Genomic DNA, 24,958 nt, shown 5'->3' on the forward strand with positions numbered 1-24,958 from the left:
CGACTATAATTGGTGTATGGAATGATTGTAATGTTAAAATGTCCGTCTTGCTGGGTTCATGTATACATCATAACGTATTTTTGAATCATTCAGTGATGTTTTCGTGGTTTGGTTCGTTTTTCGTATACCTCAGGGACTATGATAACTATATCTGGTGTATGTTGTATTTGTCCGTCGCAAGGGATGACAGGGTTACTGGCAAATGCATCACAGTCCGATTACTGTCGATTACATTCTCACAGTAACGAAGAAAAGAACGAAAGAAATTTTAAGACAATTATGTTTCTCAACTATTTCAAACAAAAAATAAAATACTCCTGAGGAAAATCCATATACATGTAATCAAATGATAAAACACAGCAAACGAATGGACAACAATATTTTTGACTTGGTACAGGCATTTTCAAATGTTGGATTGAATTGGTTTTATAGCGTCAAATTCCATATTATATTTACAACGATACGTGAACAAAACAGACATAAAAGGTACAATAGTCATCACTGTGTCACAATCTCAAAACAAACGAAATTTAACAAAGAAGCACAAAAAGTATCTACCAAATGTAACAACCAAGAAGAAATATGAAATAATGTTGGCATTGAAAGTATTTTCAAGTCGTTTTCATCTTAAATTTACTGCATATCCATCCCAGGCCAGGTTCATTTGTCATTGTAAGTGTTTGGTCCGTTTTTGTACAAGCAATGCACAAAAAGTAAATACGTTAATTACCTGTGTCTGCATTGCATGAATGCAAGGTGTACACAATGCTATAACTATAGGAAATATATCAACTATATTTGGTGTATTGGACAATTTCAAGGTTGACATATCTGTCAAATTTCATGAATCTCAATAAAGGGATTATGCGATACACGTAGTTGTACTTTTAACACACAATTGTTAATACTAGTAGCAAGTTAAGCAGGTTAGATTGCACTTGTGCTAGTTTCCAATTCACATATATTCCTGCTGGCCACGTTATTACCGATGACCTCAACATTGTTAATAACACTTCTCTACAAAATGTGTTAACGAAAAGTCCGAAATACCGTGAACCGAAATACATCTTTAAAATGTAGATGGATTCAGTCGAGGATTATACCAGGCAATAGGCTAAGTGCGAGAAGGAAGACGTAGACACTCTTTCCGAATGGATTAAGGCAGTGAGGTCGTTGATACAAATCAGAAGTAAGAAACTGAATGGGTCTATCAATGCCCATGCTACATCAATCTTTAAAGACCGAAATGTTGCAAAACACCTATCCTACCTCCATGACAAGAATGTTGTTGTCCCTGCAGATAAAGCCCCAAACGAATTAGGTATTGACAATTTACTTGGAAACTCAATATATACTCCTCACGATACTTACCAAAGAGGAAATCCTGGATAATCATGTCTGTTCTTTGTTTCTTTGGAATTTCAACGAAAGATGAAGAACTGGATCTTCCATCACTGTATTGGATACATAAACTACATAGTTGTCCTTACAAACAACGATATACTGCTGGGTCTTCCAAGTGCTGCACGAAACTTCTTTCTAAATTATTAACATCTATTTTATCAGCCATTAAAGACGGGCTTCAAAGTTATTGTGAAACTGCCTATTCTAGAGGTGGCGTGAATCAGATGTGGATACTTAAAAATTCCAAAGATCTTTTTAGAGTACATACAATCTAACTCTCTTTCATCTTGTTACAGTATTAAAACATTTGACTTTTCTACTCTTTTCACAAGTATTCCACATTCTAAACTAAAAGACAAATTGAAAGAGTTGGTATTGCTTTGCTTCATATTATAATAATGGCCAACGTAGATACAATTATCTTGCCTTAGGGAGCGATAAATCCTACTTTGTAAAGGATCACTCTGATTCAAACAAAAAATTCTCTGAAACTGATATTATCAAGATGCTTGATTTCTTAATTGAAAGCATATTTGTTACGTTCGGAGGACGTGGTTTTCAACAGGCTGTCGGTATACCAATGGGAACAAACTGTGCCCCTCTTCTTGCCGACTTGTTTCTTTATTATTACGAGGCTGACTTCATGTAGGAACTTCTTAGGAAGAAAGATAAGGGTTTTTGCTCACAAGGAAGCTATTAAACCAAGAGTTCCAAATGGTGAAGTTGAAATCATCCCTTCGTAAATTTTACGGACGCCATCACGAGTTGGTTGCCTGTTATGGTATAACCGTTTCACAAATGATATCGGATATGTTCCTTATTTTAAGCCATGGCGTTGTCAGTTTATTTTCGATTTATGACTTTGTCTGTCCCTTTGGTATCTTTCGTCCCTCTTATATACTATGTATATGGTTTATTGTTTTATTAAGAAAAAACCCAACAGAGCTAGATAGTGCAATTAATTACCTAATTACTACCACTATATTTATAAGTGTCGTTTCAATGTTATTAATCCTAATTCTATCTTATTCTGTATGAATTTTAAAATTCAAATGTGACGTCACTTTGTGCGTTGATCTCTCCGGCTAACTTGGCTGTGATTTTGTATGTGCTGCTTAATTGCTTTATGTATACGTTTTTATTCGGTAGTTAGTGACCAGTCACTTCTTGTGTGTTATCATGTATATGTATTATATAGTCATTTTTATAAATTTACTCTTTGCAAAAGTATGAATTATTCTAAATACTAAGGATGTTCTTAGCCCAGGCAGATAACCTTAGCTGTATTAGGCACAACTTTTGGAGCTTTTGACCTCAATGCTCTTCAACTTTGTACTTGTTTTCGCTTTCGAACATTTTTGATCTGAGCGTCATTGATTAGTCTTGTGTAGATGAAACGCGAGTCTGGCATATTAAATAATAAACCTGGTACCTTTTGATAGATATTTTTTGTTTATTTCTCCCTATATGTTCTCCCAATTATTTATATTGTAGTCCTGTCATGTCATGTTGTTAATTATATTTAACATTGCCATACCAGCGGGAGGTTTGAATAGCCACAAAACCAGGTTTAACCCACCATTGTTTTCTGAAAATGCCATGTACCAAGTCAGGAAAATAGTCATTGTTACATTATAGTTTGTTTCTATGTTTGTTACTTTTTTGTGTTGTGTTTCTGTTGTGTCGTAGTTCTCTTATATTTAATGTGTTTCCTTTAGTTTTAGTTTGTTACCCAGATTTGGTTTTTTTTCTCAATCGATTTATGAATTTTGAACAGCTGTATACTACTTTTGGCTTTATTTAATACTAACGCGTTCTCACATGATCATGACACAATAATTTGCTCGATTGTTCGACTGATAAAGCGTTTTGAGTACAGAAGTCTGTTCCCAATTGTATTGATGGAATTCAAATTTGATTTATTTAAAAGGAGATATAGATTAATTAGATAAGTAGCATATATTTAGTTATATTTGATGAAAATCGAATAATTCATTTCATGAATAGTCATTATTGTAGTAATATTCAGAATAGTATATAAACGTATGTGAGACGTTGACAACTTGAAGTACTGACCTCGGGAGCGGTTGAATGCTTGATTGTCTCTAGCTTTAACGTACGATAAAAGAAATTCAACAAACAAGGTGTTTCCCTATTCTAATATGCGAACAAATCATGCACATAGTACTCTTGTATCTTTATTTCTTTATTGAACCTTGCTTTTTTTATTAATTTTCGCTATTTTATATATCAATCATACTACGGTTACGATTCCGATTTTTTTTAAAAGATGAAAGTTTTGAAGGAAGACAATGTTCATTTGACTGAGGAATTGACATATTTGCATTTATATTTAAGGGTATGTATACTCCTTTTTTATTTGTTGTCGTCATGATAAAGCAAAATTGCCGCTATGCAAATTAGCAGAGTACCTCAAATTTTACCACATGACGAAATACATGTGAAGATTAAATTGTAACCTAACCTCGGTACAATTTGTTTTTAAGTTTTGAAGACAGGGACATGGTTATATAAAATATCCTTGAAACCTGAAGTCATGATTATTCAGTCTCTGTCAAGTAATCTCATTAGGGCATGTGTAAATAATTTGATCACTTGTTCAACATGTTCAAGTATATTTATGATCCACATGGAAATAACAAAGATAGATTTACAAAAACGAAATGATGATATGACATCAAATTCTCCAATCACTACTTCACTTGCTGAAGTATATTGATAGGAAAACTATGTAATATATGACCATGACCAAAGAACATTCACTTTTTGATAAAAAAATATTCTTGACAATTCCTAAGCTGAATGCATATATGATAATCAGACAACGGTCAACCAAATACTTTAAATTGGATTGTTCATGGGGTCAAGTGAACTTTATATAGAAAAGCTGATTGATTTGCTACGATTTTGAGTATTCTGTCATTATATAATTGCGATGTGTCCGAATGTTGAAGTTGTTACGATTTTGAGTATTCTGTCATTATATAATTCCGATGTGTCCGAATGTTGAAGTTTTAAGATGGTTGTTTCCTAGTGAATCGTTTCAAAATACTTTTACAAATATTGTTTCTTTTATCAGTCAATTGTTTCTATAGTAATCCATCCAATATTAAATGCATACATGTAAGTAAGCCCTTCTTTTTTATATTTCATAAGAAACTATGGTAATTTTTCTTTATTTAGTAGCGTTTGTTAATTATTTTCATAGCGCGTTTTGTCTCCCATTAAGTCAAAATAAACATTTTCGATATTCATCAACCAGATTTGGCATTCGTTAGGACGTTTCACTTTTTTGTGCATCATTTGAAACTTTTCTTCATACAGTGATTCAATGAATGAATGATATGCACTTCAAATATATAGAAATAAGAATATGTAGCATGCTTTCATATTTTCATTTAGATTTAGGATTAGGTAATCAACCATTACAAAACAAACCACACTTACAAAACAATTATTGAAATTTCAATTGAACTATACTCATTATCAAACGATACATTTTTGTAGTTTAAGATTTCGGTCCAGATCAAAATGACTGTCAGTTAAAATACTGTTTACTACTAAGTGGTGAAATAAATAAACTAGAGAAAAACTGTATAAGTTTCATTGTTAACAGTCATCTCCGAAGTCACAAGTTGTAATGGTCTGATTCCAGTGGGTCCCTGGTGGGCAGTCAAATGAATATTCATCGTTCCAGCTGCATAAGTAGAACTTGGTACAATCAGTACTATCAGCAAAATATCCAAACGTCTCTGGGCAAACAAACTCAGTACCTTAAATTAAAAAAAATATCTATAGAATGATTTTTTTAAATTTTTGTCTTTTTCTTTTTTAAGCATGGCGTTGCCAAATTATTTTTGACTTTTGAGTTTGAATGTCCCACTGGTATTTATCGACTCTCTTGTGTAAGAAATATTGTTGCTTTATACTAGTTTCCATGATTTAAAAGTACACTTAGCTGTGTCATATTTTTTGTTTCATTCCGCTTATTATTTACGTTGAGCTGGTTCTGAATTGCAAGTAAACAAACTGATTATGATCATGCTGAAGCTATCATACTGAACTACACTTGGTTTGAAATGCTATTACACTTAGTTTTTAGTTGATTTTAATCGGATCTCAACACAACTACACGTACAGAAGAATGCATTTCATTATTAGACAACTGATATAAGGAAGTTCATACTGTGTTACATACTGAGTGTAGGCAAAATCTAACATTCTCATTCAACTACAATTTTTTTACTAGATTTTTTACTCTTTATATACATATTTTAAAAATAAAAAACTTTCAAAAGTTAAAACAGAATTTTTCAGGTCAAATCTAAGAAAAATGCTGGATTTTTATATGATAGTTTATATTCTATTCTCATAGCGTGAAAGGCTTCAACATTTTGAAATCCTCGTTTAAAAAATGAATAATACAAATATTTAAATCTCTTACAAAAACGTTTGTGCATTTGTGTTTAAAATTCTTAGCAAAATAACCAAAAATAGCTTGATCTCAAATTATTTCATATTTTAAATGGTTATGAAAAATGTCGAACGGGATATTCAGAATATAGGATAAGCCAAGTCAATATGATGTTCTACAGATCGTATATTCTTTTTCTGTTTCTTTTGCCGTGTTCACTTGTCACTCTTCACATCTGAACATAACTATAAACCTACACGACTTTGTATAATGATTGAAACAGTTCTTGAGTTTTAAACTAAAAAAAAAGAACTGAGAAGAAATTATAATAATAAAAGTATTGAATCATACTTCCGTTTGCTTCAACTTGGGGTTGTTTCGTCTGTTTATTATTCCTTGTAGTAGTTATCGGAGATGTCGATGTCATATCATCATTTGTCTTGAAATCCTCTGTTGTCGCAGTGAGCATAGTTGTTGTTTCCTCATTTGTCTTGAAATCCTCTGTTGTCGCAGTGAGCATAGTTGTTGTTTCCTCATTTGTCTTGAAATCCTCTGTTGTCGCAGTGAGCATAGTTGATGATTCCTCACTAGTCATAGTCTCCGTAGAAGTGGGAGTAGTACGTCGGACTTCGGTAGATGTTGTATCTTGGAATAAAACTTCTGTAAAACAGTTGTGTATTGTGCTCTCATAATGTCTTTAATCTATGAATGATCTAATATGTATTTCTAATGATATGGCTAGTGATAGGTAGTTTTACTGTTTGACCTTGCAATTCTAACGAATTCTCATGATAGTTATGAAATTTACCAGACTTATAATTTAATACACCAGACGCGCGTTTCGTCTACAAAAGACTCATCAGTGACGTGCAGATCAAAATATTTAGAAAGCCAAACAAATATAATGTTGAAAAGTATTTTGGACCCACAATTCCGAAAAAGTTGTGCCAAAAACTGCTAATGTAATCGATACAGGGGATATACAATGAATGAGATTTTCTTTCAAGACTTTTTATGTTAAGTTTTTAAATTTCATTTGTTTTCCCGAATGTTAGTATTCTAGTGCCGAATATGTGAACACCAGTTCATCTCTGTAAATGTCCAAAGGTAATGATTTTTAAAAGTTTAGCTCTTAAGAGATGGATTTATTTATCGTTTTCCCCAATTTTGAGTTGTTTGTATACTATTTATTTTTGTATTTTGATTAAACACTTCGAGGTTCAAATAACAAAAGGCCATTATGAAAAACAGAGAATGGCTTGAAAATATTTTTTTTTTATGACTTTGAAATAAGGGACATGGGATGAAAATCCAAAGTTGTAAGCCAATTGTTTAGTTTAAATTGGGTCAACATGATTAGAGAGCTCTTTTTTTTTGCCCTTTTTAACAAAGTGTTCAAATAATACCGTTTTACTTCTAAAAAGTATAAAAACACGACTTTCCATTTTCAGTTTTTCTTGTATAAATTAAAGATCGTTTAAACTGTTAGGCTATGTAAACTGGGAAAACGACGTGCCAAGTCGTAACATATATATGTTTTGTCTCTATAAGCAAATATATAAGTAACAAACTAAAACATATATGTAAGGAATGAAAAATCATACCATCGTTTTCTTCAAGTGTCGTCTGTTTGTTTTGCATTTGTGTAGTCATTGATTCTTCAAGTGGTGTCGTCTGTTTGTTATTCATTGGTGTAGTCATTGATTCTTCAAGTATTGTCGTCTGTTTGTTATTCATTGGTGTAGTCATTGAAGATGTGGTGGACATATCATCATTTGTTTTGAATTCCATCGTTGTCGCCGGGAGTATAGTTGTTACTTCCTCGCTAGTCAACAGTTGTGTAGACGTTGGAGCATTAATTCCGGCTTCGGTAGTAGTATTGTCTTGGGATAAAGCTTCTGTTGTGTTTTGTTGACTTTTCACAACAATAGCTATAAGTAATGGATGATTCAATATGTTGTTATATGTTTTATATTGGACATATTAGATATATAATATATGAGGCAAAGTTAACCACTTTAACAATATGCAGAAAGAATTGCTAGTCGAATTAATGGAATACATGTCAATCAAAACATTGATAAATCAACGAATATATAAATAAGGATAATTTAATAATTGAATATAGATAAAACTATTGTGTATTTAACAGTTTTCATTGATGTAAATGTTAAATGACTGTATGATAAAACACATGTTTACATACCAGACACACATGTATAAAAAACAATTGGAGTTGCATTTAATCATACACCCAGTGAAAATCGATAATTCTTACCCGTCGAACAGTTTTTATCACCAGTATGCATCCATCCAGGACAGCATACCATTTCTGAAGCGTAGTATGGAGTATTTCTTGCACTTCGCCCACAACACCTATCAAATAAGATCATTTTCTCCAATAGTTCTTACTGAACGAATAATCATGTTAGAATTATTGGGTAATGTTAACTAGAATGAGAGTCAGGGTGCTAAATTTTTCGTTTCAATTGTGAACACATTTCGTCATGTCAAGGCCATTTTTAGCAGATTAGACGATATATATTTGGCAAATTGTTGAGCTTGTTTGGTGATCAACAGTTGCTCATATCAACGCCATTTAGACTCTAGTGTTTACACGGTGGGTATGGTTGTCCTGCGAGAGAACGTACTGTGCTGGTGATTTGGTCCTGACGGGTGCTGGTGGGTCCTGATTCTGTGCTGGTGGGTTTGTTTACATTGTATCAGAACGGCAATAAAACGACTGTTTTGTTGCTTAATTTTTCTCTGATGTGTCATAAGTACCATGCAAAGTATATTACAACAATATTATATTGCAAAAGTCGTGCAAGTTCGTTAAACGGAATTGTCCTGACGTTGTGCTGGTGATAAGAAAAAAGGTCCTGGTTCTGTGTTCCTATGTCCTGGTTCTGTGCTTTTATATTTTAGTTAAAAGTGGCATATATTCAAGATCATTGATGCTGTACTGTTATTGACTTATTAGCTGTTGTCTGCTTTCTTGAAATTGACATTGTTGTGAATCTGTTTACTGTTATTATGAGAGAGAAAATACCCCTATTTTTAAATATTTTTTTTAAACTAACTGTAATCTTATTTATTGGCCTGTTAATGGAACCCTTCTTGCCCCCTTTTAAGATAAGAAAATATGTTTACGATTTTCGGGATTACGATCATTTTGCAAGATCACCAAAATACGTTGTAATTTATACAATACTTATATAAAGTAGATGATGTGGTATGTTTGTTGTCAATGGACAAATTTCCATAAGAAACCAAAGGAAGTATGTGTTAACAACCATACGTCATCGTACGACCTTCAACAGTTACCCATAAAATAAAAATGGAGAGCAAAAATATAGATCAAAAGGACTTTCTGAGCGTTTGAATCATGTCTTTAGCAGCTTAAAACACATTTGTTTGTGAACAATTGAGTGCTGACTATAAGAATGACAATAGTATTGCGGGTTTGTTTGTTTGGTGTTGGGTTTGTTTTTTTTTTTTTGGGGGGGGGGGGATAAGTTAGAGCGAGGTTACAGTGAAAGCTTGGAACAGTTTCCCGTAAGATTTAAAAGTTGTATTGTAAAAGAAAAATGTATCTTATAGCTATTAAGAATCCTTTGCTGTAAGATTTTTCCAACACATTTTTTTGTTGTCTAAACGGTTATCAGGTATTTTTTTTCCCGAAAGTTCGATAGAACACTAAAAAAAATCACTATTTCATGAAAGGACAGGCTAGAATATGTCAGAGAATGAAGACGAGATAACCTAGAGAACACTAATAAAATTAAGATTTCTTAGCTTTTTTCATTTCAAAATAAATATTTTTGATAAAGAATTACGGGGGAGGAAGTGAACAATGTGTCCTTCTTTTCTATATATAAATATTTTTCATGAATAAAATTAAATGTGCCTTGATTATAATTGAAAATGAGTAAATGGAAAAAATACCCAACTAAAATACACTTTTATTTTAATATTGGTAATATCACTAAGTACAAGTTGTGTGTGTCAAACACAACATCTCTGTAGTAATGACTCCTTACTAAGATGTTTCACTTCATTCATTTTTTTTCTGCATTTTTTTATATTGTGAAATCATAGAATTATTATATTAAAATGTAGCCTTAATTTATATTTAAAAAAAACTGAATCTAAAGCCAGATATATCAAACATTTTTGTTTCCATCTATCCGTTTTCAGGACTTTAACAACCAACAATAACACGCCTTGAAAGTAAAATGCGTACTCGGCTGTCTGTAATCGACCATTTTTAGACACCCCAGGCTCCTAAAAAAAAGCCGGGATGAGGGTTCAAAGATGCAAATTAAGAACTTATATCAATATTTTATCTTTTCGTGTACGGTTTATGACCCCTCCTGTGGCCTGTCAACTCCGAAATGTGCAAACTGCAATAGTATCAAAACAGCACAGACAATGAATAATAGAGATATAATTTTGTACATATATCAAGGGGAAACTTCTTGCAAAGCATTATTATTTATAGTTCATTATTGTATTTAGTAGAAAAAGCGAATTAAATGAAAATAAAATCACTATTTTTGTAGAAAATTCACATACCTTTGTACAGAGATTTTTGTTATGTTTAGCATGGGATCAACACAATGGTTCATTACCGACGGTAAAAAAAATCAAAATGTCTATCTACCTTGCACATTTCAGAAAATTCAGATCAGATAACGGAACTGGTTCCAGTAACATTTATAAGCAATTTAAGATTGTGACCCTCACAGTTTCCATTCACCACAAATACAACGAATCATTTTAAATACAAAAAAAATACGTGTTGCATGCAGCCTTTTGTTTATCTATTAATATATGTATACGGATAAAGTTATGAAAGGCATCAGGGTCATCAGGGTGAGGAGTCCATGTCATCTGAAATAAATGCTAAGCATAGATCTAGAAAGCGACAGATAATCATGACATTAAAAAAGTCTCTTCTTTTCGACTTTTTTCGAACAAATTGACACATAAAATGAATTATATAGTATTGTGGAATTTTTAACTTATTTAAGAAACCATATATTAATTGTTATCTGATATTGGACGAAACATGTTGCCCTTTTATGTTATTATGTAATACAAGTTCAGATCATTTGAAAACACATATTAAACAGCCAAATGGATGCACAAGAGCTAAAATAGGAGTCATAGATCCTGTTGGCAACAATTATCTGGCTAATTTTATTGATTTTGTAACATTTGTTTCAAATATGACCAACTTCTTATCCAAAATCACCAGCACCGTATCAGGACCCACCAGCACAATGACAGGACCCACCAGCACAGTATCAGGACATGAATAAATTGAGAAAATGCTAAATTTTAATAAATTGCAATGTTTTTTCACAAAATTGTTTTATCGTGTGGATTGCGGTATAGAAAGCGGACTCTGTGAGCATTTTTGTTTTATTTTTTCAGTTCGAGATTTTCTGAAAATAAGCATTTTTGTGTTACGCTTACTGAAACAGTTTAGAGGGTCAATTTTTTAATGGTTCATATATGAACCCCTAAGAAACGAAATGGAAAAATCTCAACTGTTTTCTTCCATTTTTTATGAGTGAAAACGTCAAAAATCATCATTTTCGTCTTTGTTTACATTTTTTCATTGATCACCAGCACCCGTCAGGACCAAATCACCAGCACAGTACGTTCTCTCGCAGGACAACCATACCCACCGTGGTTTAGTTGTCAATCAAACCGTATCTCCTTATTCTGATATATATATATATGTATATATATATGCAGAACAGCGACAGTAAAATACATTAATAGTTCTTGAAGTCATAATACGACAACACAATTATCTAATTCCAATGAACTTCGATTCTTTTAAGATGAGTTGAAGATTGAAATTTCACAAAAAAGAATACGGAATCGGATAGAATGAATCTTAAATAAGTCTAAAACTATAACTATAGAGATACCGGAAGTATGTCAACAAACTATGGATTGAATAAACAAAAAAGACCACTGCAAAATATATAAGACGGTAAAAAACAAATAGCTTTAGTTTTATCATTCCATAGTTTAGTCCTTTTTGCATTGCTTTGATTGCTAAAATTGTCTGATTAATGAAGGAAGACATCAAATTGAAATACTATACAATTATGTTAAATACTTATCTTAATATTCCTTCATACCGATTTGAAATTATTTCAGTTTAAAGGAATCGGTTGGAACAAAACCCCCGGTACAAACAGACATACATTTGAGAATAAACAGTCGTATTCGAATCATTATCTGACATCATAGTAAAACAGTTCACGACATTAGCATATCCTGCATGCGGCTATTGGTTATAGCTATCAAATTTGACAAACTTAATTATGTTCGTTTGTTTCATCATTAACAAATAATACTATTATGCTTACCACCATAGTCTTTTACAGCTGCAGTAATAGCTTGTTCTGTATTTTACAATCTTTCTTGAACATACATGGCTATAAGAAAATTTACAAATATATTTAGTCTGTACAAATTTTAAGCATACCCTGTTTATTTTTTTCAATAATAACTAAAAAATGCAAGTGAAGTTATGGTAACGTTTTGAAAAATCGATACTTTACTATCTTCTAACAAGTTATATTCTCATTTTTTGTTTCCACTTTGCATACGAGCTACTGTAACTTTTTGTTATCTTACCCTGAAAAACTGTTTTCTCCATATGTATAGCAGAGTGAAATTAAAACAATGAGCAAAAAGTACAGAGAATGCATCTTCCAACAAGTTGAAAATACTTGGACAAGAATATTCTATAGCAGCTGTTGCTTCTGAAATACTCGATTCAAATGAAATGATATAGAAACAGTGTTCCAATATTGATTCGATTTTTGAATTTGATACTCATTTTATATTTGAAATTACAAGAATCGTTCTATATATAGAACCAAAGAGTCACGTATAACATTTTGTTTCAATTTTTTCATTAACCAAGTTTAAACAAAACCCAGTGAAGTTAAACTATTTCTGAAAGAAAACAAGCTGTTGTACAAATACTATTAATAGAGCATAGAACATTTTATCTCTTGGATAATTTTATTTTATTTGATGTTTACTGACAATTGAAAATAACTAATCGAAATTTGATTATTCATTACTTTGTAAAAAAGGTATAAACAATAAAAATATGATTGTTATGCTAACCGGCGTATATGAAAATTAGGAGATGTTGTTTAATTGCCAATGAAACAAATACTCATAAAGACCAAATGACAAAGATACGAACAATTACATGCTATCGTTAAATTTTTTTTCTTGTAACCTTTCTACTGTTAAAAGACCAAATTTTGAAATATAATAAATGTCTTAATTTAAAGAAACAGTACAAACAAAGATATTATTGTGTTGCAATCGTCAATTAACACATTGTTTCAATTTATTTAATATTAGAATGCTGTTACACTCACCCATTATTAAAAAAACTTTTTAAAGTTCAAATAACACTTATCATAACTTATGAGTATAAATACAAATAAAAATGATCGTGACTATGTTTACCAGGCACTTAGTAGGTGTTTTATTTTGACATTTAATTGTTCGACAATCCATACAACATCTCTATATGCATTGTTACAACCTACAGGTGGAATATTCGTATGAATGGATGACATCTTAAGAAAAACGTGTTATGTATGTCGTAGGAGATTTTAGGCCTACACACAGATTTGGCTATAATTTTTGAACCTTTTGGATTATAGCTCTTCATCTTTTATATAAGCTTTGGATTTGGATTTCAAATATTGGCCACGAGCATCACTGAAGAGACGTGTATTGTCGAAATGCGCATCTGGTGCAAGAAAATTAGTACCGTTAATTTTATTGTACAAGGGAGTACCAGAATTTTTCAATTTTTATGACAAAATTATAAAAATAGACCAACACTGAACCTGTAGTCTTATTTACCTTTTTATTATTTGGGCAGATGTGCCATTCCAAAAATATTGGAAAGTTTAGATACATACTTATTTCAACGGCGACACATGTTACAAAACTAGTAATCTAGATATATCTTGTCAAAATATAAAATAATGTAAATAAACCAGTTTACTATATGTCTTTTCTGTTTTAATAACGGAGTAAATTAGCAACTTGTAATGAATGAAGTATAAAAATCTTTAATCATCCATATTCGGCATTACGTATTTCAATTAAAATAGGACAATGTAGAAGGTTTTTGAGTTCGTAGCGGACATTTACAACATGATTGAAATATTGATAAGAAAATACTGTATTTTTGTTTTTATCAAAGATACAAACATGATTCACAATTAAACACAATTTCAAAACAAAGAATGACGCGAGTTAATAAGGTATGTTCGGAGAGCATGAATCACGCTTTATAACCTGGATTAAACAGTGTCAACATAAGCGTTCTATTTAGAAGAGCACATGAGACTTCTCCCGTTGTTTTGGTGTCTGCGTGTTCCACAGTCTTTATTTGATATGTTATTTATCTTCTGTTTACTGTTGTTTGTCTTTTGGGCATTTTCATTTTTGTTTTGCCATACTGTTGTCATTTTGTCTTTGACTTATGAGTTATGAAAATTCAAAACTCGTTCACATCTACCAATTTGAAAACAAATGTGACATTTCCTATTTGTTAGCATGCATTCCCTTATGTATAAAATCGTAGATTAGACCTGATTTTATAGCTAGCTAATTTAAACCTCTCACTTGTATGACAATTGCATTATATTGACAACAATGTGTGAGCAAAACAATAACAGGTAAATATGTCAATAATTGCGTTACAGCAGTCAACATTGTGTTCTAATCCTAATCACTATATAAACAAAAAATTATGTCAACATAAGTAATAATAAAAATATATACGTAACATATAGAAGAAGCACATAAACAAAAAAGATAGACAAGAATACAAATATTGACCCTAGAACCATAATACAATGGCGGAAGGTATTGAAATACCCGACCCAGTCACAACGGATATTACCCAAAATGGACTGGACAGTAAAGGTTAAAAATATACAAAGACACATAAAATGAATACTATTACAAGTAATAACGATGATTAACAATGCTAGGTCTTAGAATCTATATCTAAACTCCATTATCTATTATTAGTGATTAGTCAAAGGTACCAGGATTATAATTTAATTCGCCAATCAATGTGAAGTTGATACGGAATATTTATAAACAAGGTCTTGGTATATACCAATGAATTTTGTATATTTTAGGGAATTTTTTTTCCTATAATATTTCTAGCCGCAAAATAATGAGTATTGCTGTTCATGTTGTGGAAAGGGACAAATAACACGATCGACATCATAAATCCTTGAACTTTGATTTTGATGAGCATTTAAATCAAACACAGACTTGATTAAATATCAGTTGTAACTTGTAATGTCATTAAATTACCAAGTTTCGTAAGAGGGAACTATAAATCCAATGTATAAACAGGACACAACAAATAAAATCGTGTTTTCTCCTTGACAGTATTGAACAATAAACTGATAAACAAGTGTTGTAGTCCTTTTTACTGCTACTTAATCAGTTTTACAAAATCAAATCAAAACCGTTGTAGATGGCAAAACAAATTTCAGGATTTCCCAAGGCATGTATATGGTTGAATTAATGCAATTGTTTCTGTCTTTTATTAGGCTTTAACATGGGATTGTCACGCTGATATTACACCTTTTTTAATGGACTTTAGATAATCGGTCGACACTCTTATATATTGAAGTCAAAATTCCATCGAATTGTTTCAACGTTTTCAATATTTTAAGGCAGTACCGGCATTAACCGTTGGAAATTGACATCCGATGTGATATAATAAACTTGTTCATACATGAATGTAGATGACATTTCGTAAGATTTTGTAACTGTCTTTAAGATGTAAGCTTCGATACGTTGTTTTGCTTAGTGAAATGATTGGTCGATAAATATTTATATATATATATAGTATAAAAATGAACATAACGATATCGTTTGAAATGACAGCTGACCGTTCATTTAAATGATCTAATTCCATAACTTATTATAGTTTATAAGGTATCGACACACATCAAGTACAAACCATTACAAGTACACACATCAAGTTACGTAAAAATATATTTAGATTGTCAAACACACCAATGTCAATAAATCAAGGATATGATGCTTTTATAACCCTGCCGCATTTTTTACCCGTCCCAAGTTAGGATGATATGTAATAAATAAAATGGTAAAAACTAAACGATTCGTAAAATTGTAATTACATCAAATTCATAACATTACACAACTTCAAAACAAGTGATTATTATACATTCCATAAGTCAGCCGTAATAAGTGTTTAGATACACGATTTTTTTAATGTGTTTTTATTGGCTTTGAACTAGCAGCCAGTAGCTTCACTGTGTATCATCGCCACCGGAAATTGGGTACTGACGAAGCGGGGAGAAACAGAAAAAAAATAAACAAGTTAAGAATTCATTCAATTTAAAGCATTTCCACTCATTTGATGAGGGTGCCGCTTAAGAACTGATTTTCTGATATATAATTCTTTAAATTATTAGGCCGATAAGTACAAAATAAATACAAGATTTTGTGTAATACTCCAAAACTTGCCACTTAGTACAGGAAAATTTCGAGGTCTATCGTCCTCTGTTGCCCCATTCTCAAGATATTGAACTGTTTTTCATTATTTTTCCAGACACGATTTTAGATTATTGTAGTGTGGCATCATACTTACTGAAATTTGTTGCATTTTAAAGAATATAGACCATAAAAAATAAAGTCTAGGGTACGGCAACTTGCTTGTGTTGACAAATTTACTGTATGGCAACTTGTTTTCAACTGTATGGCAACTTGTTTTCAACTGTATGGCAACTTGCTAATTTTAGAATAGTTATTTACCGCGTCCTTTCAATAAAGTATTATGTTCAAATATCTCAGGTGGGGGTCCTTTTTATATTAAACTGTTTTGTCTTTTTCAAGGTTTAATTTTTTTTAAACTGTTATTTGACTGATAAATTTTAAAACCTGTTAACTGTTTTCGACCCACTGTCTGTAATCTGTTTTGTTAAAATTTGCAATGATGTTAACTGTTTATTTGAAATTGAGATTCTTGTTATACTTAAAGTGTTCAATGTTTTTGACATTATTTTCTGTTAACTGATCTTAACTGTTATTTACAAGAATCACATTAAAATTTGCTGACCATCTCTTACTTAACATTGCTTTCGCAAAGGAGTGACATTAACAGCATAATTATATGTAACTGTACAGAGCCGTGGTGTAGTGTTTAGTGCATCGGACTACTAGCACAAAGGTTACTGGTTCGATTCCCGTTCGGGATGAAAATTTCAGGAACTCAATTTTCGGCTCTCCCTTGACACCATTTGCGAGTATGGTCTTGAGAAAACGATGTTAGTCCGTCGGAAGGGGACGATAAATGGCTGACCGGTGTTAAGAGAGAGCCATAATGCCGCTTCAAGTCAGCACTCGCACTTAAATATGATGCCACACTATAATATTCTAAAATCGTGTCTGGAAAAATAATGAAAAACAGTTCAATATCTTGAGAATGGGGCTACAGAGGACGATAGACCTCGAAATTTTCCTGTACTAAGTGGCAAGTTTTGGAGTATTGCACAAAATTTCTCTCCGCTTCGTTAGTACCCAATTTCCGGTGGCGATGATACACAGTGAGCTTCGTGAACTCCAAGATTTGTACTTAGTATCGGTTTTGTTAGGAATGTATAACGTTTTTCCGTGCTACGTGTGATCTATGTTTTGGTTAGAAGTTCTTTTTCTGCTTTGCATAGAGCTGATGAGTTGAAACATTTTTCAACTGAATTTTACAGTTTGTCCTTGTTGTATTGTAGTACCACTGTGCCAGGTTAGAAGAGGATTTGGGGCTCAAAATGTGTTAAACCCTACCACATTCGTTATGTGCCTCTCTTAAGTCAGGATCATGTAGTTCAGTGATTAAAGTTGGTTAATGTTTCTTTTACTTGTTTTTCATAAATTGTTTTGATGCGAAAAGCGTTCGTCACATTTTGCACTCAGACAATTTAATGATATATGTGAAATATTGATTGGTAGCGAACATCAATGTTTAAGAATCTACCATCGGAAATGCTTGCTTTTGAATTTCTGTGCACGAGATTTTTTCTTAAGAACTTTTCATGTAAAAGGAATCAATATCTTATGTAGCCAAATTTAAAAAAAAACAAATAGCCGCACAGAATAAACGTTGTTATGTTATGTCATGAGAGTCCGTTATCAAATGTCTATGCAACCCATGATCTCGTATATCTTCGTGTAAGGGAAAGGATATTTTCATTTGTTAGTGGTTGTGCTTAAAACAAAAATTCCTCGTTAATAACAGATGTAAAAAAGGTTTAATAAAGGCAACAGTAGATTACCAATATTCAAAAGTCCTAAATCAATTGAAAGAAAACAAATCCGGGTTACAAACCAAAACCTTTGGAGACACATCAACTAACAAAAGGAAACCAACAGAACACCACAAGAAAGTATAATGAAAAATGATCGTACTAGTGATGAATTAAAACAGGCTTAAACAAATAAAAACTGTTCAGGGAACAACTTGTTTGTAAGACTTGCACGTTCATTTTTGGTTGATTTATTGAGGAAATTGATCATGTTGACCTCCAACATGGCGGAAAAAAGAAATGACTTCAACTTGAATAACCTATATAAAAAAATATATATTGATTAAACACAGTTATCTCGCGTTTGTTGTAATAAATTGTGTGGCTAGTGTCACTTTGCACTTGGCGTGATCTGTCCTTTGAACATATCAATACCAAAACGGTGTTAAATCCTTGATTTCTACAGTAAATGCTTTTGCTTTTGGTTTCACTGACAATGCAGTCATGTTTACTCATTTCAAGAATAACCGCATTCAAAATAGTAATATTAACTGTCGCTATATATACTAGCAACATGATAAAGGTCACGTAATAGTCATTTTAAGACCTTGTTTTTATCGAAAGTTATTATCAAAGTAAATGTTTTAAATTAGAAAGGACATTTCTCGTATACCTCGTATACATTCTTATAGTATAAGACACATTCAAGTCAGTTATAGCTCCTCTACATGAAAGAAGAGCTGACAAACAAGAGTTCGTCGCATGTCGTGCCAATGTTGCCAGTTCTTATATCATCTAATAAATTTGATTTATGCGAAGAGGCTCAGAATTTTACGAATTAAGTCCCTTTTTAAAAATAAACATATGTGATATGATCATTTGTAGGACAACTATCCACCAAAAACTAAAAAGAAGTAATTGTATGTATCTTTAAATCACCGTACGGCCTTAGATAATGTACAAAATATATATTGTTAGCTGTTAAAAAAATGTCCCGACATGACAACATGGGTAACAATACAAGCACGATAATAACAGTGTGATTTATAAAGAAAGAAGTAAAAAAAGAAAAAGAAACGGGGAAACAAATCTGACAGTTACAAAACAACAACAACTACGTAAGTGTAGGCTCCCGAATAGGGACAGATACAAAATGATTAAACATGTGTATCAGTGCTAAAACCTTCCCTACCTGGGACAGTAATGTAAACGTACAAAATGAAAGAATACATTTAAGTATAACTTTATTTGGGTGGTCAATGAGTAACCCGTTTGTAATTAGTATTCTACATGTAATGCCTAATTCAAAACCAAATGTTTGCCTAAGGATAGGATAAAGTAATAGTCTTCAGTAATTTGAGGTAACGAAATCACTGACTTGAATGTCCCAGTTTTACATGGATTACGGTCATTTGAATGCACACTGAAGACAAAGGGAAAGCTAACAAGTTGTGAAATATATTTAGTTATCAAAATTTACAGGATTATAATTGAATACGCCAGATGCTCGTTTTGTCTACACGAGACCCAACAGTGATGAACATATCAAAATAATTATAAAGCCAGACAAGCACAAAGTTGAAGAGCATTGAAGACCCAAAATTCCAAACAGTAGTTTCAAATATTGATAAGGTAATCAATGCCTGGGATAAGACAATCCTTAGTTTTCGAAAAGTTCATAGTTTTGTAAACAGGAAATTTATAAAAGTAACCATATACCGGTAATTGATATTCATGTCAACATCGAAGTGCTGACTACTGGGCTGATGATAACCACGGAGACGAAACGTCTACCTGTAGTTAACCATATTAAGGGGGTTGTTCAGCTATTTTCGGAAAATAGTATGAAGTAGTTTTATTTGTATGCTATGCATACATTGAAGTATATTTGTAAGTTGTGCATCGACATTTGAACCAGCGAAGGAGAGTATGATTTGATATTCTTTGAATGCTTGCGATGTGTGTCTGACTCAAATTTGAATTGACAAAGAAAACCAGTTTTCCTGCCTAGGGTCCATGACTTTCTTTGGATATTCCGACTTCTCCCAGCCAAAAAAAAAAGATGGTTGCATTATAGCCAAGATCGCCAAAAGTAGGACCAATGATAAACAAACAAACATACACACGAGACGAACATAAGCGTGAAAGGACAACATTGTACAAATAGTATGAACAAAAACACAACATACTATTCAAAATTTATAGTGCAATTTTATACGTCACAAATAGAAAATTTCACGACACTGACTGATCAATTATCACATTATTATCAACACAATTAGTTCAGTGCAAAGTATAAGTGATTTTACAGTTGTCCTTATATATATCCGTGAGATTATTCAACTTGGATGTTATATAAGATGTTTTTTGTGAGGAATATCACGTAATGTATGATAGATTAGTATAATAATAATTGTATGATGAAATATTTACCCAAAACCCTATTCATTATATTCTCTTCAAACAAAAATATTTACATATTCATTTCATCTGTATGATGATTTATTATCTTTCAATATATAAATATTAGATGTAGCCAAGTTGGATCATAGGAAAGTACACATATTGATGTGTAGTAATTTCATGGTGGAACATAAAAACGCAAATGATTATTTCACCAACAAAAATATATTTGATCGGAAACTTGCCTTTTAACGAAACGCATGACAAGATGAAATCCTTTTGTCATTTAACACAAGTCAATTAAACCATTTGTACTTTTCATACCAAATGAAAATGAAATAAAGTGACAGTGAATGATTTTTTCGACCCAGCGTCGTCCTTTGACTTCATAAGCTTGGCTTAAAATGATAAAAGTCCATACCATATATTCGAATTTGACCGTTCCTGAAGACGATAAATCCAGAAAAGCGTTTCGAACGCATGAAATGCAGAACGTTTTGTTTCCATTTCTACACCTGTTTCAGAGGTTTATTTGTAAGGGAATCTTCTAAGCGCTTTTTATCAGATATATTGAGTTTTTCTTATCAGTTATCCAAAAAAGTCTTTATATCTTAATTGGCATTTATAAAAAAGGAACAATAATACACGACACTATTCTTAATTGGAACCATCAAGGAATAATCTAGTGTTGTTTACAATTTGATTCTTCTGATCTGCAGTAATGAAGATAACTGTAGTCTACATCGAACTATGATCATTTAAGAAAAATTCACATTGACACAATTCAAAGAGGCCAATTCAGATTACTCACAGGGATTTACGGTAGCTAATGACAAATAAAACGTCTGCTACAGAACAAGTGATATTTTAAACGTCTCCGAAAAGAAACCACAAACGCCATTATTTTTGAACTTGGTCCTAATAGGCTACTCAGTTGCAGAAAAAATGATCAATTATCTTCATTTCGCTTAGAGGTTAAGCCTTTGATTTATCGACAGCTTTTCTAGAAATGTTTGGAACTAAATACCATCGAAAGGAGTAAAATTTGTTTAATTTGACTAATTATTCCAGAGAATTAATAATTTTGACAAATTACTTCATAGAACTAATAATTTTGACTGATTTTAAATGGTAAATAGGGAACAGTGAAATAGAAAAAACATGAAAACGTTCATTATGAAATTTTATTTGACCATTTCATGTATAGAACCGCTGGAAACATTTCATTCATTTGCATACACTTTTCATAAGATTTCGTAATTTTTGTTGGCAAATTTCGATCTCGAAAATTCCAAAATAATGCTTTATTTGCAAATTAAATGCAAAACATATCACGAGAATAGACAGTGAAAATGCAGAATGTTTCACAGAGACAACAACCCGATCAAAGAGTAGACATTATTCCAAGGCCACGAATATAGTCTTAAACGCAGCTAGAATAATGCACACTAAAAGGGCCTCGCAACCTTATAGCAATGGCTAGGTACACAAACAGACAGAACGATTTTACATTTAGTTTGATTGTTAAATCCCCAAACTTCAAAAGCTGCAAATATTTTTAAAATTTGAAAATTTTATGTCGAAATCGAAATGTTTATGTACATTTGATATAATGAGGGACAGTTAATTTTATCTTATATAGTAGCATATTTTTCTTCAACATATAAAATGTTTGTATTGATGCAAAACATATGTTAATTCAACGTTGTTCAAGAAATATAAGTAACTCAGATAATTTACAGAAATTTACCTATGATGTTACAATTTAAGAATACGAATACGTTTTAATTATATTAAGCTTCCTGATCAAGAAAAAGATATCAAAATCCATGTTCTTTGTTGATATTAGCTCTATTCAAAGTCAGTTCAGAAGGATGAACCTCTTTAGTGTACATACCGAAGTCGTCATTGCTGAGAGCCATTACATCATCCAAATATCTAAAAATGTTATTATTTTTTTTTGCATCAGATGTGATTTCAATTGGTCTTCGCTAATTCATGTTATAATTTGTAAGTCATTACAATACCGAAACAGGTCCCCGATAAGTTGTGCACAGTAAGTCAACATTGAAATACCGATAATCTGACGATATACGAAATCTCAAAAGCGAACAAAAAAGTTATCTTGTAAAAATTCAAGGGCAGTTTTAGTATCAAAGCAGGTTCAATTAACATTGTTTTTGGTTTACTGATTCAAAATAATACCTGAAGGAGATTGAACATATAAATTCGCATTCCGACTTTGTAAATGCCCAGTCAATTAGGTGGGTAATATTCATGTTAATTAGATCATGAGGCAAAATGGTTTATACGGTAGAAAAATCAAAACTTTAAACACATTCGAAATCACAAGTATTATCATGCAATTTATCAAGTGCATTCAAAGAATTGTTTGACACTCTAACAGTTATTGATTCCACATTTTTCAAAGCCTGATTTGAACATTTATTATTACCAGGTTTTAATTGAAGCAAGTGTACTAGTAAGTAGAAAATGCAGTTTAGTTGTGTAACAATGGCTCGAAGACGATTTAAATTTATATTAGTGAGGTGTTTTGTGCAGCTTTTGATTAAGATCCCCATTTCATCAATTTGCATTAAAGCTGCTTGCTTGTTTAATCTTATTATAAGAGTGTGAAAGTGTTGATCGTGTCACCTGATAAGTATGAACTTCATCAGCTTCCGCAATATTTTCTCAATATACTTTGGTCAAGATTTCTTCGCCCAAATTTTACAAAAAAGAAGCTTTCAATTCTGTGATAAAAAAAAACCCCAACTGTCATTGATATTAACACATTATTATAAGGAAGGAAATAAAGGCTACTGAAAATAGTCATCATATTACTTTGATATATTCTATAATTGTTTTTTTTGTATTTTAAAAAATCTTTATTGGAACTTGATGTCCAACCAAATGTCATATTCCTGAGAAAAAGTCGTTATGAGTGAAGTTGTTAAAGTAAAGTCAGATGTTGTAATCAATTACGAAAAGCAATGGGACCATATGGAATGTATTTGAAGGGCACTAAAGTTAAAAATGCAAAGCTTAATTGGATTGTGAAATAGTCTGCCAACATTGATACAGAATTTGTAACATTTGAAAGATTTTTATTTTCCCAAATGGATGGCATGTTACCGATATCTTTGTCGTGTTAATTAACAACTAATAACTAATAGTAAACCAACATAATTATGATGAAAAGTCAAAAATATTTTTTTAATTTTTGTTTTAGCTACAAAATAGACAAAGTAAACCTTATTTGAGATAATTCGAAATAACAATACTGTTCTCTACATGCAATACAGAATATTTGGAATCGATGAATTGGCTCTAAGGTGATTCACCTGCGAAACTTTGTTATAAAAGAAATGTAACCGTATATAATATTTTTATCTTACCTCTTATAGATTTATAGATATATGATTTGTTAAAGGACTGCAAGTGGTGACTATGTGTATGATATATAGGGTGTCCTTATAAAATATAGGGTTAGTTACCATACATGACGGTTAGTTACTATATGGGGTTCGTCAGGAGTTACTTCCCTTTCAAAACAATAAAAAAAATAATTAAAAACAACACGTTTAATAATTTGTTGCATCCAAAGCGCTTTTCTGACTTTATCTTCATCAGGAACGCTCAAAGCTGCAACAACCCTTCATAAAAACAACACGGTTTTCAGGAAAAATCTTAAAGGATTCAACAGACGAAGATATTGGAGACGAAGGGTTGAAATAAGTTCATAAAACATAGCTAAAGCTAACAAGTTTTTATTGTTGGCATAACGGAGTGTTTACGTCCCTTTCAAAAGAAAAAAAGAAATATGAAAAGATTCAAAAAATGAAGAAATTTATACATGTAATGATCGATTACAGTAAATTCATAAATCAAATTAAAAGTTAAAAAATTGTTATTGTTGGCATTTGTTTTCTGCATAGACAAATGGAAGTAGTATCTTAATACTAAGTTTTGGAGGCTTGATCACTCTGATAGGCCGCTAGTCAAAATACCCCATCTAAAGATAGTTGGTAAGATAAATTCTTAAACACAGTGTGCTAGTATTAGGTCACTAACACGCCATGAAATTAATAATATTAAGTTCATTCAATGCATGTTGCTCAAGGTGAATAGATATACTCCATTTTAGTCATGTTTATTTGTACAATGCAGTATAGGAACAATAGATATTAAAAAAATCTATGAACCAACAAAAGATCCTTTTTTGAATATTTTGTAAAAAGCAAGTTAAAGTTATACAGAAAGACAAATCAATTTATAGATTAGAATCATAGACATAATATATTAAATATTTACTAAATGTATAATTATTTGATTTCTTTTGAGTAAAAAAAAT

General features: G+C 31.7%; 1 protein-coding gene across 1 annotated transcript; it reads right to left on the reverse strand.

Annotated features, from left to right (window-relative positions):
* Positions 1-5,015: 5,015 nt before the first annotated feature.
* LOC134704957 (uncharacterized) lies at positions 5,016-12,651 on the reverse strand. The gene is made up of 6 exons (XM_063563739.1): positions 12,506-12,651; positions 12,235-12,303; positions 8,118-8,215; positions 7,444-7,770; positions 6,191-6,499; positions 5,016-5,198 (listed from the first exon to the last, which is right to left on the reverse strand). The coding sequence occupies exons 1-6, from the start codon at positions 12,577-12,579 to the stop codon at positions 5,035-5,037; spliced, it is 1,041 nt and encodes a 346-aa protein (XP_063419809.1). The 5' UTR covers positions 12,580-12,651; the 3' UTR covers positions 5,016-5,034.
* Between the last annotated feature and the right edge of the window lie 12,307 nt (positions 12,652-24,958).

This window comes from Mytilus trossulus, chromosome 2, assembly GCF_036588685.1.
Source record: "Mytilus trossulus isolate FHL-02 chromosome 2, PNRI_Mtr1.1.1.hap1, whole genome shotgun sequence".
NCBI classification, from domain to species: Eukaryota; Metazoa; Mollusca; class Bivalvia; order Mytilida; family Mytilidae; genus Mytilus; species Mytilus trossulus.